This window comes from Scyliorhinus torazame, chromosome 11 (genome assembly GCF_047496885.1).
Source record: "Scyliorhinus torazame isolate Kashiwa2021f chromosome 11, sScyTor2.1, whole genome shotgun sequence".
NCBI classification, from domain to species: Eukaryota; Metazoa; Chordata; class Chondrichthyes; order Carcharhiniformes; family Scyliorhinidae; genus Scyliorhinus; species Scyliorhinus torazame.
This window is the reverse complement of record NC_092717.1, coordinates 102688124-102706615: the sequence shown is the minus strand read 5'-3', so window position 1 is coordinate 102706615 and position 18492 is coordinate 102688124. Positions and strand designations below refer to the sequence as shown.

Genomic DNA, 18492 nt, shown 5'->3' with positions numbered 1-18492 from the left:
CAGCTCCCTTCTCGATCTAGTTCCCCTGTTTAACCCCGATCTACCTCCCCATTCGGCCCCTCTGCCCGCATTCTTTCCTATCTTTCTTTCCCTGTCTTCTCACCCATGTGTGCTCTCACTGTCTGCCTAAGTTGTTGTCCTGGAGGAATTTGTTCGCCTTCTCAGGGGTGTCGAAGTATTACTCCTTTGCCTGGTATGTGACCTATAATCTGGCAGGTAGAGCATGCCGAACCGCACCTCGCTCTTGTAGAGGGCGGATTTGGCGCAGTTAATTTCAACCTGGCGCTGCGCCTGGTCAGTCCCAATGTCCTAATACCTCCAACTTGCACCTTCTCACGCTTTCCACCCATATCTGGATCCTTTCTTTATTTTGGTACTGTGGAACTTCACAATCATCGCCCGTGGAGGCCATCTGGCTCTAGGCCGCTGTCAAAGCGACCTAGTTGGCGCAGTCCACCTCCAAGGACTTGGCGAATCCCCCTTAATTGATCAGTTATTCAAACATCTCCGAGGCGTATTCCATGATTTTTCTCCCCTCCATCCCCTCCGGCAGCTCCACGATTCTCAAGTTTTGGCGGCTGTGGTATTATCAGGTATTGCGGTACCTAAGAGGCTGATGACCATTGGTTAAACCTAGGGGTTTACCATTGGCTGTTGATACGTAGTAGATTATATGTGGATTGTGGTAAACTGCTACTGTTTTGATGCCCGTTTGATGGGGTTAAAAGGTTGTTTCGCAGTTTTCATACAGGAGCCATCTTGCGTATGACCACTCACTCCATGGCTGTCTCTGGAAGTCCATTAGTTGGAAATGTTACTTTGAAACTTCAGAAGAAAATCTGTTGTTCCTAGACAAATATTGTATTTCTGCTTCTCAACTTTATCTTCAGATATAGTGTTAGAAATCCGCAGTGAGTGACAGCTGTATGCTTTTGCCTTGTTCCTTACTATTCCCTTGCACTCGATCCAGCTGTCTCGCACTCTGGGCCCCGCACCACCACTCTGGTTGCCTCGTGCTCTAGGCCCCGCACCGCCGCTCAGGCTGCCTCATCCACTGGCTGGCACACGCTCCGATACCCACTCCGGCTGCCAACTCTCTTTCTAACCTGGTATGTGTCTTCCTATCATAAAGTCTTTTTCTAAGACATGAGCTTGTCTGTACCCTTAGAGGAACTAATTAACGATTCTTTAACCCCAAAATAATTTTTTTAAACACCCAAAGCCAATAGCTCTAAGGGGATTATCCTCACCAAATGCGAGGCCCTGTAAGGTTATACCTACAAAACTTCCATAATTACACTAAAGAGTCTTTCTCCTCAAAAGAGAGGAGGCAAAGGGCTGGATTCTCCGCCGGCGGGATGCTCTGTTTTGCCGGCAGCCCGGGGGTTTGCCTATGGCGTGGAGCTGCCCCACAAGGGGAAACCCCATTGACCAGCCGGCGTAACGGAGCATCCCGGCAGCGGGATGGAACAGAAATGTGGCACGGAGGGGTGGCGAATCCAGCCCAAAATATGCCACGAAAAGGAAGGACACTGAATACCCTTTCTGCATTTTAACCCCTTCCTATTGAGACTTAATCCACACACCCACCTCCCAGCAGTGACACTGCTCATATTCATCATGATCAGAGCAAAGGAGACCATTAAACATTACCTCAGTTATAAGCGTACGGATGAAAAGAAAGGAAGGATATTCTTCACAGAGATCTAGAGTCACTCAACCAGCCCAGTATATTCCTTAACTAGAAGAAGCACGTTGAGGAGTAATTTTCATTGCAGACAGATGGAAGCCCTGCCATTCTTAAGGATAAAAGCTTACTGTAGTACTCATATGCTAAATCATCTCTGGCAGAATGAAAAATACCAATACAGAATCAGGAAGGAATTAGAATGACATGGGATAGAGTCCGGGTTATACAGTGAACTACAGTCTGTTACTCCAAATGACTACCTTCCATGGAGTTCACAAAAGCCAAGATTTTAGCCAGATTGTGGAACGTCCTTATAGAGTTATCAGATCTCACCCTCAGTGTAGCAGGGTGCAGTCGGGCATATTGCACTCCAGTGGCCTTCAGGCATCTTCTAACTTCATAAAACCTCATGCGTTCCTCTGATGTATCACTGCCGAGAAATCTTAAATAAAAGGCCTATGCTCCCTCATAGAGCAAGACTCCATTACGTCTAGCTGCCACCAATACTCTTTGACGATCCTTGAAATTATGTAAATGGACAATTATGGACGGGGGTCATTGGTTGGCTCGAGGCCTCAGAGACAGGGCACAATGTGCATTTCTAATTTAATGTGCCCATTTCATTTCTAAATTAAGAAGCTGTGGAAGCCAGCTCTCAAAGAATTTAACTAGGAGCTTACCTTCAGTTCTTTCTGGCAAACCGACAATCCAAACATTCTTTCCTTGTCCTCAGTTTTTCAGGTCATCAAGGAATTTTGACATACCACGCAACTGCTTTTCCAAGGGTTATAAGCAGGTCTCTACTGAGAAAGATGCATTTTCGACAATACTAATTCTCTCTACCACTTTGTCAAGCCTTTTACCCGTATTAATAATAATAATTGCTTATTATCACAAGTAGGCTTCAATGAAGTTACTCTGAAAAGCCCCTAGTCACCACATTCCGGCGTCTGTTCGGGGAGGCTGGTACGGGAATTGAACCTGCGCTGCTGGCCTTGTTCTGCATTACAAGCAGCTGTTTAGCCCACTGTGCTAAACCAGCACCCTCTGCAGCTCCATAGTATGAGCACTGATATTTTGTGTCAACAGACTAAGTTTTTTGTCAATGACCTTAGTAATATTCACAGTCCTGAGTTGTAATGCCTTTGAGAGTGCTGGATCGAGAGCCTGTTCGCTCACTAAGTCGCCATGTTCAGGAATCGGCTCCACCCCGATCAATTCTGACTGCTCTTTTTTGTCAACAATTTTCTTAATATTTCTCGGCATTTTGTCACCAACGTTTAGCCATAAATCTTTCATGGGCACAATATGGAGTTCTCATTAGTTAAGCACGAGCTGTTTGAGCGCAATAAATTAAAGGATTATAGGCTGAATGGTGCCAGAGCTCACAGAAACACAGCCAATCCTGCGCTCACATCACGTGAACTCCAAGCATGCCCATTTTAATTGCTCCATTATTGTTGGCTGCACCTTCAGTTGACCAGGCCTCATGACCCTCGACATGGGTCTCCTCCCCTCCTCTTCCTTCTCCTCAGATGTTATAACTATAAGGCTGAATTCTGCTCCCTCTGGTTGTAGGCCTTCCACTGTATCATTCTTTGCAGCATGCAGCACACAACGACTCTTGTAAGGGAATACTATGGTGCTCCTCCAGATTGGTAAAGGCACCTAAAGTGCCTCTTCAAGATGTTCTATTGTGTTGTTGGTCATCCCAGGATATAGTCATGCAATCCAATGTCAATTCTGTTTTGGTGCTATCTACAATAGCCCCATTCCTCTGCTCTTTCACTGGGTTTTTAAAAAATATTTCTGTCCATAAATATTTAGCTAAATTCCTCCTATATGTTTTGATTAACTCAACTATATCTAGTAATGCATTCCATATTCAATAACCCTTTATCAAAAAATGTTTTTAACTGGCTCTTTTATCCTTCCAGTGCTCATTCTAAGCTTAAACCCCCTAATTAAGTATTAATTAACATTTTGAAATAGCCTTTCACTATATATCTTATCAGTTTCATTCATAAAATTATGAAGGGAATAGATAGGATAGATGCGGGCAGGTTGTTTCCACTGGCGGGTGAAAGCAGAACTAGGGGGCATAGCCTCAAAATAAGGGGAAGTAGATTTAGGACTGAGTTTAGGAGGAACTTCTTCACCCAAAGGGTTGTGAATCTATGGAATTCCTTGCCCAGTGAAGCAGTTGAGGCTCCTTCATTAAATGTTTTTAAGATAAAGATAGATAGTTTTTTGAAGAATAAAGGGATTAAGGATTATGGTGTTCGGGACGAAAAGTGGAGCTGAGTCCACAAAAGATCAGTATTGATCTCATTGAATGGCGGAGCAGGCTCAAAGGGCCAGATGGCCTACTCCTGCTCCTAGTTCTTATGTTCTTATAATATTAAACACAGCTTGTTAGGGCAATAGGCCAATTTCATTCTCTTGGCTCAAATTTTCTGCAACACTGAGAATTAGAGAAAACCAACAAAACAAATACAGCAACATTCATTAACAGCAGAAGTCATCCCAGTCTCCAAGCTGACTCTTCCAACCTCCTTGAGCAGAGAGAAGGAAACTAATGATTGCCCGGTGATGCAAACAGCATCACTGCCAGATATTACCATTGCTTTGATTCTAAACCAAGCCCCGAATGAAGAAAGGAATGAGTAAGGGTTAAAATATAAAAAATTTAAATCACTCATCAAAACTACTATATTATCGGTCACCATAATATTCAAGGTGACAATTCAGGTGCTGGATGAGGATCCCTCAAATAACAGGCGTGTCCTTCTTAAGATTCATGTCATGGTCTGATGGTGACATCAGCACTGTAGCGCCATTTTAAGATGCACCCAGGGGGAGTCTGTCGGCATTTAAACATTCATTCTCTTTCAACTTCTCATGGGCCAGGAGGAGCAGCTATTCTCCTCCCAGGCTGGTTAAGGAGGCCTTGGGCCACCCCAGCCTGAGCAAAGCCCAATCTTCAGAGAAACCTTTCACTTGGAATCTCTGGGGTGGGATTCTCCGATCGGCGATGCCGAAATCGTGTTCGGTGATCGGCCGGAGAATCCATTTCTACAGCGAAATTCAGGGCAGCACCATTTTTCCGATGCTCCACTCTCCTCGCATGCCTTACTCCTCCCGATGCTCAGCCCCCAATGGACCGACTTCCCGAAGGCGTGGGACACGTGTCCTCTCACTTTTCATAAACCTGGCATTTCGGCTGTGGACTGTGTCCAGTGACGCCACAGTCGGGGGGGGGGGGGGTGGGTGCTGTTCCGCTGGCAGGGGGGGGGGCTTCGGCAGGGGCTAGGAGGAGTGGTGGGGGTAGTCCGGGGGTGACGAGGGGTTTCAGGGGGGCAGTCCCTGTTGCATGGCCCGGCCGCCGCAAGCCGCTGCCGTGCACATAGGCGGCCCGGACCCGGCTATTCTGCATCCGTATCGGCAAGTAAAGAGCTTTACGTGGCGCGGCTGCTAGCCCCTCATCGATCCCGGAATCGGTGAGGGTTCGTCGCCGATTTTGGCATCGTAAAACGCCCGCGAATTCTCCGTTTGAGCCAGCACTTAGCCGCTGAAACGGAGAATCCAGCCACTAATCTTTGGAAAATAAGATCATTCTTGGTTTCTAGAAAATTTTGAGACACGGAAACCCCCATTCCCCCCCCAACCCACATGATGCCTTAAAATCTCCCCCACCAATGACTGCCGCGCCGGACAAGGTTCTCATAGATCAACCGCTGCATTCAAGTTTCTATTCCTGCCTTGAGTAGACTATTCAGCTCCATAAACCTGTTCATTCTGATAAATCATGGTAGACTTGTACTTCAATTCCATTTACCCAATATTCCTGCACGTTCTTTGATTTTCTTCCCTAATAAAAAGTTACCAATCTCGATCTTAGAAATTTCAATTGACCAAAGTTACCTGCAGCTTTTTGGGTGAGACTGTTGACATATCCACTACCCTTTATTTGTAAAAATGTTTGCTATTTTCACCTATGAAAGATACAACTTTAATTTTATAATCATTCCCCTTTTTTTCGGATTTCTCCAACAAAAGAAATGGCTTCTCTGGATGTACTCTTTTGAATCAAAGATATGTCTATTTCATCTATTCAACTGAACATTTGGAGAAAATGCATACAATTATGATACTTGATGACAAGTTTTCTTATATGAGCTTATTAAAATGCAATTTAGAAACTGATTTTTCTAAGTGGAGCCAGGATTTTAGCAATGTTAAATGGTAACAAAAAAATCAATCCAATGCACAAATCCACAGGCGATCTTGATAAAGAAACCCCAACAGAATCACTAAAATGTTCAAACATCAAATTACCTTTATTTCCACCATGTGCCCCACCACTTTTCTTGCTCCAGTCAAATGAAAATTGACCTTTTGACAGTTCTTCAAATAATTTGGTATGAAGAGATTTGTGTTTAAGGCTTCGCCTTGTACATTCCTGCTTTTCTTTTGAACTGAAAAAGAGGAAATTTTACATTATAACAATTTATTGTAAATAATCTTCATTAATTCAATAACCGTCAAAAACATAACAACTAAGAAAACAGACATTAGCAACAGCTCTAGATGAGGCAAACCATTATTATTTCTGGCTGCAAATGGGGCTGACCGCTCAACCCACTTGTAGATGGTATCAATCAAACTTCCCATTGCTGAAAGATATATCCAAAACATCAATGAAGTCTCATGTTCACAAAATTGAAGTATGTTGATATTGCAAATATGTGCATGTTCTGAAATCCACCTTTCACTATAAATGAATTTAAGAGTATCAAGAGCTGCAAAACTATAGAACGACAGTTCCTCAATATAAATGCTACATGGGTCAAAAATGGAATCTTTACTGACACAGAATGCTTTTGTAATTGATCCCCAATCAAGAAGAATTTGAAAGAGCTATCAGTAAGTACCACCACTCTCCTACCTTTTCCATATAGCCCTGCAAATTTTCGCTTTTTCAATTATTTTTGGAAAGTTACGATTGAATCTCCTTCCATCAATTTTTCATGATGTGGAGATGCCGGTGTTGGACTGGAGTGAGCACAGTAAGAAGTCTTACAACACCACGTTAAAGTCCAATAGGTTTGTTTCAAATCACTTGCTTTCAGAGCGCAGCTCCTTCATCATGAAACTGCCACCCAGTGCAGAAAGAAATTGCATCACCTCCTCAGGGCGGCCAGGGTGAATAGGGTGAGTAGGCAGTGATGTGCCCCTGGCACCTCCCCCACACAAATGTGACTCGAACCCCCCCCCCCCCCCGCCCCTCCAGGGACGACCGGACCCCCCTCGGGACGGCCGGACCCCACCCTGCACCACATGCAGGCACCCATGCCAGCCGCAATGGCCATGTGCCCTGGCCACTGATGCCATCATCTACCCAACCCCTGCATGCGCCGGTCTGTCTAATAGTGCTGTTGTTTGTGTTTCCGGCCCCCCCCCCCCCCCAGGACAAGGCCGTGCACAACCGCTGGGAGCAGGAGAAGACCGGAGGGTGACCACCAGACCTGCGTCCCCTCACCCTGCCTGAGTAAAGGGCACTGGACGTGGTCGGCGCCCAGAGGAGAGGGAGGTCGCCGACGCGGAGGTCGGTGACGCATGACGAAGTAAGACTCCCTGCCAAGTTGCGGATCCTCATGACACATGTGTACCTCACCCCACCCCAACACCCCTCACCTCAGCCCTCGCCACATCACGACTCGGCCCCCTCCAGCTGTCTAACCAGACATGCCGTCTTCTATCTTACAGGACCAGCCGGACATGGAGCCCCCACTCCAATCTGGTGCGCACCACACAGTCAGTCCGGTACAGCAGGTGGAGGTAGGAGCAGCCGAGGGGCCGGACGGTCGGGGGGCAGCCCAACCCGAGGAATCAGCTGCCGCCCAGATGGGTCCCGGGCTCTTGGAACATCCAGTCCCACCCATTGTGCAGGCACAATCAGAGACCCATGGACTAGAAGAGGGGATGGCGGCTGGCCTCCAGCACCTGCAGGGGCAGGTGGAGGAGTCCATTCACATGCAGGTGCAGGGTGGTGCCAGTCATTCGCGCCACCCAGGCCGAGACCGCATGGGTGGTATCCGCAGTGGAGGCAATGGGGGCGACGGTGTCGGACATGAGTCAGTGTGTGCAAGGCCTGGGGCATTCTGTGCAGGTGGGGCCGAGGCCCAGGGCAGAGTTGCCGACTCACAGGCAACCATGTGCCGGGGCCAGCTGAAGATTGCAGCAGCGCTCCTCGGCGTAGCCCAGTCACAGCGGGCCATTGATGAGATTATCGGGGGCATTGCCCAGGTGCAGGCCAGCCTGGCGCAGACACAGAGGGAGGTGATCCAGTTCCAGGGGGATGTGGCCCACTCATTGGCTGATGTGGCCCACACCCTGAGGGACTTGGGCCACAGCATTAGTGACGCGATCTACTCACTGGCTGCTGTGACACAGTCACAGAGTGGTGGCAGTCTCAGAGTGATGTGTTGCAGTCCCAGATGAAGAGGGGCCACTCCCTGCACGCCATGGCCGGAAACGTTCAGACCCTTGTCAATACCAGAGTGGGGCTCCAGGACTGGCAGCACCAAGTGGCAGGGGGGCCAAGGGGAATGGCTCTGTTCGCTCCCTGTCCCATGGAGAAGCCCGGGGCTATAGTGCACCCCGCTGGAACACCGCAGCACCTCGGACTTCCCCCCCCATCCTGTCCCTGGTGTATCTGGTGGGCAGCAGGTAGAACAGGATGGCACCATGCCACCCGGGACGCCCGAGGAGCAGACGGGCCAATCCAGGCCGGTCCGCCCCAGGAGACGGACGCCAACGGGGACCTTCGTCCCAGGGCAGGAGTCACAGCAGTCCGCCTCCACACCTGCTGTACCGTCTGGGGAACCACAAACGATGTGGAGCACGGAGCTCATCACAGAGTGGGCTGTCATCATCCTCCATCCCATGGACCACACTCGCTGTCACTGCCAACCCAGTGTCCCAGCCCGTAGGGCCGTGAGTATATATGACAGAGGGGGGGTGCATGCGGGTGGTTTGGTGGTGTGGGAGGTGAGGGCATTGGATGGTGTGGGAGATGAAGGGATGTGGTATGGTGGTGTCCGTGCTCCTAGCCAGCAACCTCTCTCTACCCCCTAGTCTGTGAAACGTTTTTCGATGAGTGTGTTCCTGGCGATGGCGTTGTATGGCTTCCTGTGCCTGGCCAGGCCCCATGTCCTGCTCATTATCCCCCACCCCATCATCCTCCTCATCTGACGAGGACTGCCTTTCCTCCTTATCCTCCTCCAGCACATCGCCCCTCTGCTGGCTGTACTGTGGAGGACGTAGCAGACCACCACGATGCGGGCGACCCTCCTGGCCTCGTACTGGAGGGCCCCTCCAGAGCGGTCCAGGGACCTGAAGCGCTTTTCAGGACCCCAAAGCACCTCTTAACTACACCCCTGGTCGCACAATACACATCATTGTACCGGGTCTCCGTGTCGGTCTGTGGCCTCCGTATAAGTGTCATCAGCCACGACCACAACGGATAGTCCCTATCGCTCAGCAACCAGCCCCGCTGCCGAGGGGGGTGTCCCTCGAACATGTCGGGGATCACCGAGTGCCCCAAGATGAAGGAGTCATGTACACTGCCCGGGAAACGGGCGCAGATGTGCAGGATCCGCATCTGATGGTCACAGACCACCTGAATATTCATGGAGTGGTACCCCTTTCGGTTGGTGAACAGCGGCCTGTTATCCGCCGGTGGTCGCAGGACAACATGCCCCCCATCAATGACCCCCTGGACCGCCGGGGCATCCCGGCGATGGCAGGGAACCCCGGGCATCCTGGTGGGTGCGTTCCACAAGGTACTGGATGTACTGATCCGCCTGGGCATACAGGGCGTTAGTGACGGCACGGATGCACCTCTGCGCCGATGCCTGGGAGATGCCAGACAGGTCCCCACTCGGCGATTGGAGCGGCCCCGTCACGTAAAGGTTCAGCGTCACCATCACCTTGATGGCCACAGGGAGTGGGTGTCCTCCCCCATACCCATGAGGTGCCAGGTGTGCCCTGTGGCAATGTATTGCACTTGCCTTCCTGCTCATCCGCAGTCTCCGTCTGCATGCCCGGTCCGGAAGGTCATCAAAGGACATGAGGTCGCGGTAAACGCGTGGCCTCATCCGGCGCCTCCTTGGCACCACCTCCTTCTCAGCCTGTCGGCGGGCAGCCCTTCAGCCTGAGCGGCCGCCACCTGCTCCTCTGCAGCCCATTCCTCTGCTACAGCCTCTGTCTCCTCTCTGAGCCGCCCCCGCTCACGCTGCCACAGGGCTGCATGCAGGGCAGCGGCCATGGCCATGGCATGCAACATCGCAGGTTGATGCCAAAAAGCAGTAATTCTCTGCAGGGGGTGAAAGGCAAACATGTAATCATGGCGCATACACCCGTGCCCAACCAGATGCCATGGGCTACATGGTGGCCTCGGTTGTCACCATGCGCCTCAACCACGCATGCCCCCCAACCCCCGCACCCTGGACCAGTCGGTGCCCCCGATCCTGGCGCCTGACCCTGCTGTCAGGGGCACCGTTGGATGCCACTGCCCTCACTGGGGTTGCTGTCAGCGTGGGCCTGGATGGTCCCCCGGTTGGGAGTGGGGGGGGGGCAGCATCCATACAGCCAATTTCACTGCGTGCACCCAGGGTCCGGGGTGGGTGGCCAGTAAGATGACCGCCGTAATGGCGGTCCATGCCTGGGCACCGCCCCTGGCCTGTTGGGGGCTCCCCGGCTGCTCAGCCTGTCCCACCCCCCTGCCCTCCCCGACCCTGGCAGGGCCTCCCCCCACCGCCAGCACGGCCAGTGTCCGAGCCGGAAGCCCGCAGTCCCCCCACGCCATCTCCTACCTCCTCTCTCAGCCGCCTCAGCCAGCACATCAGGTTCACGATTTTCTATACCACATTAGAAACACGCCGTCGGGATATCGGCCCATCCGAGGCGCTGACTCGCTGAAGTCCCAGAGAATCTGTCGTCAGGACTGATAATGAAATGCATACTGTACTTCCGGGCCCCGCGGCTAGCCACGGTTTCGTCGTTTTTGGGGGGCCAGAGAATGCCGATTCAGCGTGAAACTGGCATCAGGCTTAATTTCGGTGTCGGAGCCAATTCTCCGGCCGATCGCGTTTCACGATTTTGGCGTCACCTAATGGAGAATCCAGTCCCTGGTTTCAGATTACAGTCTGGACTAGCTGGCTGAAAGGTCACAGCAGGCCACTGGCAAAATGGCAAGTGGGAAGGTGAATGCTGTCACCTGATAGGGGACAGCAGGTTTGAGCTTCACAGAGTCACTGCCATTCCCGTGGGGTGGTGCCTCAGCAATCCTGATATCCCAAAGGCCTTAACATCCTCAAAGCCCCATTGAGCATTGATATTTGTCACAATAATACAAGCAGTCTTGGCATACATGACAGCAGTCTGAATTCCATTGGAGGCAGCCAACCTTGTGGTATAGAAGTCTGAGCTTCCACTGCAGCATCCAGACTTATGGCCTTTTCTGTATGTGCTGCAATCTAAGCTGAGTATTGTGTTGGGTTTACAAGTGTGCTAATAGAATTGGCCACCACTTACATAATGGAAAGAATGGGTACTAAGCATCATGCAAAACCGTGTATAAAGTTAGTCCATGTTCCTTGACTATGCACGTAGACTTTTCGGCAGGTCTGCTAATGCACTGGACACTTCAATGGATGACTCCTTCCATCACTTTGCTGATGATGGAGAGTAGAATGAAACGACGGTTATTGGCTGGATTGGATTTGTCCTGTTTCTTGTGCACAGGACACACCTGGGCAATTTTCTGGGTAGATGCCAGTGTTGCAGCTGTATTGGAATAGCTTGGTTAGTAATGAGGCCCATCATTTTATTAATATTACTTTTTTTAAACAAAAATCTTACCTTATTATTACCTCATGTAACCATTTGAATGTAGTATATTTATTAAATTTGTTGCATTTATGTTGGTTAGGGATAACACTGCAAACCCAAGATCTGGATACTTGCTCATTTAGATGGTTTGGTTGGGGTTGTGTGATCAAGAGGAGGAACTGTGGTAACCTAGCAAGGCCTAGTTTCAGGCCTGATTAAAATTGGCCATTTTAAAATCATACTGCAGTCAAACCTCAGCAGGTTGTTGCAATTCAGACTTGACCAAAGTCAAATGTGCAACCAACAGACAAGCTGCCAGAACACGTGTGGTGATCCACTGTAATAGATGTAAGGTAGGACCTGCACTACAGGTTCGCCGGTAGCTCCTGTCGGCTGGCTCCGCCCAGGGAGAACTGTATAAATATGCATGACCTCCAGTGCCCTGCCATTTCGCCAGCTGCAGCAGGAGGCCACGCATCTGACTGTAATAAAGCCACAGTTGTACCCAACTTTAGTCTTTGTGCAATTGATCGTGCATCAATTTATTACAATCAGATTTTCCACAGAATGGATATCCGAATTAAGCCCGATCACCTGCAGCTGGATCCTCACTCGCCCAACGCCAGGAAAGACTTTATTCACTGGCTAGCATGTTTCGAGGCTTACATCAACGCGGCAGACCCCGTGCCAATGGAGGCTCAGAAGATAAACGTCATGTACTCCAGACTGAGGTCCAGCGTGTTCCCGTTGATCCAAGACGCCACGACTTACACAAAAGCGATGGAACTCCTCAAAGAACACTACACACAGAAGGCGAAAACGCTCTTCGCCAGGCATGTACTTGCCACCCGCTCGCAACTACCTGGTGAGTCCATCGAAGACTTCTGGCGGGCCCTAATTCCACTTGTCCGGGACTGTGACTGTCAGGCCGTCACAGCCGCCGAACACGGGAATCTCCTCATGCGCAATGCCTTCGTGACGGGGATTGCGTCGGACCGCATCCGAGAACGATTGCTGGAAGGGGCCACGCTCGAACAGGTGGAGACGAAAACCTTGGCGCTCTCCATGACGGTCGCATCCCGTAACGTACAATCGTACCTCTCCCGCCACGCTGCCCATCCTACTACCCCTGCCAACCCCTCCTGGACCCCGCCGACGACCTCCTCAGCCGGGGCCCTGCCTTCGCAATATGCCTGCGCCGCACGCAGATCCGCGCACACCGGGGGTCCCCGCTGCTACTTCTGCGGTCAGCAGAAGCACCCCCGCCAACACTGCCCGGCCCGCACTGCAGTTTGTAAAGCCTTCAGTAAAAAGGGCCACTTTGCGGCTGTGTGCCAGGCCCGCGCAGTCGCTGCGATCGCGCCCGCTATCGCCCCCTCGCCCACACCAGATGCACAATGGGAGCCGCCATCTTCTCCTCCCGGGTCCATGTGTGACCAATGGGCGCCGCCATCTTATCCCGACCCCGCAATGTACGCACCATGGGCGCCGCCATCTTATTCCCCACAGGGTCGCCGGACATCTCGACATCGGAACAGCACCCGCTCGCCATCCGAAGCATCCGATGGCTACCCGCAGCTCGCTTCGATGACGCTGGACCAATCTCGCCCGCACAACCTGGCCACCTCGTCGACGATGGTTAAAATCAACAGCCACGCGACCTCGTGCCTGCTGGACTCCGGGAGCACCGAAAGCTTTGGTCACCCAGATACGGTAAGGCGCTGCTCCCTCACGGTCCACCCTGCCAATCAAAGGATATCCCTAGCCTCCGGATCCCACTCCGTCCTGATCCGAGGCTTTTGTACAGTCACCCTCACGGTCCAGGGCGTAGAATTTAGTAACTTCCGCCTCTATGTCCTTCCTAATCTCTGTGCTGCACTCCTGTTGGGCCTGGACTTCCAGTGCAAGCTCCAGAGCATTGGAGGCATTACCTGGCCGGTAAGAGATACACTCTCATTACGGACCAACGGTCGGTAGCCTTCATGTTCAATAACACACAGCAGGGCAAGATCAAAAATGATAAAATCTTGCGGTGGAGAATCGAGCTCTCCACCTATAATTACGAGATCTTGTATCGCCCCAGTAAACTCAACGAGCCCCCAGACGCCCTCTCCCGAGGTACATGTGCCAGCGCACAAGTGGACCAACTCTGGGCCCTACACGACAGTCTTTGTCACCGGGGGTCATTCGATGGTACCATCTGGTCAAAGCTCGCAATCTGCCCTACTCCGTCGAGGAAGTCAGGACAATCACCAGGGACTGCCAGGTCTGTGTGGAGTGCAAGCCGCACTTCTACCGGCCAGACCGTGCGCGCCTGGTGAAGGCTTCCCACCCCTTTGAACACCTCAGCGTGGATTTCACAGGGCCCCTCCCCTCCACCGACCGTAACACGTATTATCTCAGTGTGGTCGATGAGTACTCCAGATTCCCCTTTGCCATCCCATGCCCCGATATGACGTCTGCCACCGTCACCAAGGCCCTCAGCATCATCTTCGCTCTGTTCGGTTTACCCGCCTACATCCACAGTGACAGGGGATCCTCATTCATGAGTGATGAGCTGCGTCAGTTCCTGCTCAGCAGGGATATAGCCTCCAGCAGGACGACCAGCTACAACCCCCGGGGAAACGGGCAAGTAGAACGGGAGAATGGGACGGTTTGGAGGGCCGTCCAGCTGGCCCTACGGTCCAGGAACCTCCCAGCCTCTCGCTGGCAGGAGGTCCTCCCTGATGCTCTGCACTCCATCCGGTCACTATTGTGCACCGCCACTAATAACACACCCCATGAACGTGTTTTTACCTTCCCCAGGAAGTCCACATCCGGTCTGTCGCTCCTGATTTGGCTCGCTGCTCCAGGACCGGTCCTTCTCCGTAGGCACGTCCGACTCCACAAGGCGGACCCCTTGGTGGACAGGGTTCACCTGCTCCACGCCAACCCTCAATATGCCTACGTTGAGTTCCCCGACGGCCGCCAAGATACTGTCTCACTCAGGGACCTGGCACCATCAGGTTCCACCCCAACACACACCCCCACCAATGCCCCCCCCCCCCACCTCCCACCGCGCCGCCAATATTGACCCCACCAGACCCCCCCCCCCTCCCCTTTTCCGCACAAGAGGACGAAGAGGACTTCTGCATGCTCCCGGAGTTCCCCGATGACTGGCCAGCATCAGCACCGCCACCACCACCATCGGTGCCACCTCCACCACCGCCAGCACCGACTTCGCCGCCATCGTTACGCCGATCCCAACGAAGCACCAAAGCACCGGACCGGCTGAACCTTTGACGGACTACGGACCGTCAACATGGACTTTTCTTCCCCTACCACTGTACATCATTCCACTAATTGTATATAGTTTCACGTCACCCCCGCCAGACTCATTTTAACAGGGGGTGAGTGTGGTGATCCACTGTAATAGGAGATGTAAGGTAGGACCTGCACTACAGGTTCGTCGGTAGTTCCTGCCGGCTGGCTCCGCCCAGGGAGAACTGTATAAATATGCATGACCTCCAGTGCCCTGCCATTTCGCCAGCTGCAGCAGGAGGCCTCGCATCTGACTGTAATAAAGCCACAGTTGTACCCAACTTTAGTCTTTGTGCAATTGATCGTGCATCAACATGTCTGGACTTGCCCCGTCAATCACCTATCAGGAGATCTTCGCACCCTATTGACTTGCACAGGTCTATTATCGATAACCCAGATCGGGCCAGACTTTCTATCACCCAGAGTTTCTGTTGTTACTTTGAAGATTGTTGCAAATGCCTCAGCCTTCTTTTGCACATATGTGGTGGGCTCCCCAATCATTGAGGATGGGGATATTTGTGGAGCATCCTCCTCCAGTGAGTTGTCTAATTGACCACCACCATTCATGACTGGATGCGGCAGGGGTACAGAGCTTAGATATGCTGTGTTCGTTGTGGAATCGCTTAGCTCTATTACTTCTGCTTATGCTGTTTGACACACAAGTAATCCTGTGTTGTAGCTTTACCAGGTTGACACCTCATTTTTTTTATGTTGCTCCTGGCATGCTCTCCTGCACTCTTCATTGAACCAGGGTTGATTCCCTGGCTTGGTGGTAATGGTAGAGTGAGGGCTAAGCCAGGCCTTGAGGTTGTAGATTGTGGTTGAGTACAAATCAGCTGCTGATGGTCCACTGCGCCTCATGGATGCCCCGTCTTGAGTTGCTGGATCTGTTGGAAGTCTATCCCATTTAGCATGGTGGTAATGCCACACAACACGATGGAGGGATCCTCAATGTAAAGATGGGATTTTGTCTCTACAAGGACTGTGCGGTGGTCACTTCTATCGATGCTGTCATGGATAGATGCATCTGCAGCAAGCAGATTGGTGAAGATAAGATCAAGTATGTTTTTCCCCTGGGCGGCACGGTGACGCAGTGGTTAGCACTGCTGCCTACGACGCTGTTTCTTTTTCTGGTTGGCAAGATGTAACTAGTGGGTGCCACAAGGTTTTGTCCTCGGGCTCCACCTATTTACAATCTATATTAATGACTTGGATGCAGCAATATAAGGTACGACAGACAAATTTGCAGATGACACTAAAATAGGTAGGATAGTAAGTTGCACTCAGGAAATATGAAATTAACAAATTAATATAGCTAGGTTAGGTGAGTGGGCCACAATTTGGCAGATGGAGTTTAATATGGAGAAGCTATCCATTTTGGTCAGAAAAATAGAAATGCAACCTGTTATCTAAATGGAGAGAAGCTTCAGAGTGCTTTGGTGCAGAGGGATCTGGGTGCAGAAAACTAGTATGCTGGTACAACAGGTAATAAGGAAAGCAAATTAAATTTTAGCATTTGTGCTTAAAGGAATTCAATATAAAAGTAGGGAAGTGTTGCGGCAACTGAACAAGCATAGTTGAGACTGCACTGGAGTAATGTGTCCGGTTTTGGTCCCTTTACTTGAGGAGGGATATAGTTGTTTTGGAAGTAGTTCAGAGGAGGTTCACTAGATTGATTCCAGAGATGAGGGGTGGGATTCTCCGATCCTGGGGCTAAGGGTTGACACTGTCGTAAAGGCCGGAGCGCTTTACGATGGCATCAACAGGCCCCTAGGATCATCAATCCTGCGCCGCAGAGGAAGCCAGCAGGGCACTGGAGCGACTCATGCAGCTCCAGCTGCCGATATGGGTGCCACGGGTCTGCGCATGCGCGCCAAGGCCGGCACGAGTTTGCGCATGCGCGCCACGGCTGGCGCGAGTTCGCGCATGCACGTGGGTTGCCTTCTCCATGCCGGCCCCGACGCAACATGGCAGAGAGCTGCAGGAGCCCAGCGCGGAGGAACATAGGCCCCCATGGGGATAAGCCTGCCTGTCGATCTGTAGGACCCGATTGCAGGCCAGGCCACCGTGGAGGCCCCCCTCTCCCCCTCACCAGGCCGCCCCTCCGTAACATGAACGCAAGATCCTGCCGGGTAGGACCACACGAGAACAACGCCGGCGGGACTCAGCCTAACTTGGCCAGCACTTGGCCCATCGCGTAGGGAGAATCGCCAGGGGGGTCTGCGTTAAGCGGCCCCCAACCGGCACCATGCCGCACCAATGGCATGATTCGTGCCCCCCCCCCCGCCAGCGATTCTCTGACCTGGCGTGGGGTCGGAGAATCCCGCCTGAGGGATTTGCCTTAGGAAGAGAGATTCAGCAGTTTGGGCCTATGCTCGCTAGAGTTTAGAAGAATGAGAGAAGATCTAATTGAGGTATATAAGATGATAAGTGGGAGTGCAGAGGAGATTCACTAGGTTGATCCCAGAGTTGAGGGGATTAGATTATGACGAGAGGTTGAGTAGACTGGGACTGTACTCATTGGAGTTTGGAAGGATGCGGGGGGATCTTATTGAAACATATAAAATTATGAAGGGAATAGATAGGATAGATGCGGGCAGGTTGTTTCCACTGGTCGGGGAAAGCAGAACTAGGGGGCATAGCCTCAAAATAAGGGGAAGTAGATTTAGGATGGAGTGTAGGAGGAACTTCTTCACCCAAAGGGTTGTGAATCTCTGGAATTCCTTGCCCAGTGAAGCAGTTGAGGCTCCTTCTTTAAACACTTTTAAGATAAAGATAGATAGTTTTTTGAAGAATAAGGGGATTAAGGATTATGGTGTTCGGGCCGTAAAGTAGAGCTGAGTCCACAAAGATCAGCCATGATCTCATTAAATGGCGGAGCAGGCTCGAGGGGCCAGATGGCCTACTCCTGTTCCTAGTTCTTATGTTCTTAGGATAAAAGATATTGACAAAGTAGACAAGGATGTTTCCTCTTGTGGGGCAATTTAGAACAAGAGGTATAGTTTTAGGATAAGGTATAGCAGATTTAAAATAGAGATGAGGACAAATCACTTCTCAAAGGGTTGTGAATCTGTGGAATTCACTAACTCAAGAATGCAGTGGATGCCGAGGCATTGAGTGATTTTTAATTAACAATGAGTTGAAGAGTTATGGTGAATGGGCAGGAATATGGATTTGAGGTCGAGATAAAATCAACCATGTTCGTATTGAATGGCGGGCAGCAGGGTAGCACAGTGGTTAGCACAGTTGCCTCACAGCTCCAGGGTCCCAGTTTCGATTCCTGGCTTGGGTCACTGTCTGTGCAGAGTCTGCACATTCTCCCCGTGTCTCCGTGGATTTCCTCCAGGTGCACCGATTTCCTCCCAGAGTTCAAAGATGTGCAGGTAAGGTGGATTGGCCATAATAAATTGCCCTTATTGTCCAAAAACATTAGGTGGGTTACTGGTGTTTTGGGGGATAGAGTGGAGGCATGGGCTTATGTAGGGTGCTCCTTCCAAGGGCCGGTGCAGACTCGATGGACCGAATGGCCTCCTTCTGCACTGTAAATTCTATGATTCTATGATAACAGGCTTGAGGGGCTGAATTGCCTAATCCTGTGTTATGTT

At 51.2% G+C, this 18492-nt stretch overlaps 1 protein-coding gene across 5 annotated transcripts in view; it reads right to left on the bottom strand.

Moving 5' to 3' along the window:
• The window catches only part of LOC140385423 (uncharacterized), a 417673-nt gene that overhangs the window by 203015 nt on the left and 196166 nt on the right, over nucleotides 1–18492 (bottom strand). For all 5 annotated transcript variants that reach the window (XR_011933362.1, XM_072467556.1, XM_072467557.1 and 2 more), the window contains one exon: nucleotides 6029–6168. Coding sequence is in view for 4 of the 5 variants with exons in the window: in XM_072467556.1 (XP_072323657.1) it covers nucleotides 6029–6168 (140 nt within the window). In the remaining variant the exon portion in view is untranslated. The remainder of the gene's footprint in view (nucleotides 1–6028; nucleotides 6169–18492) is intronic.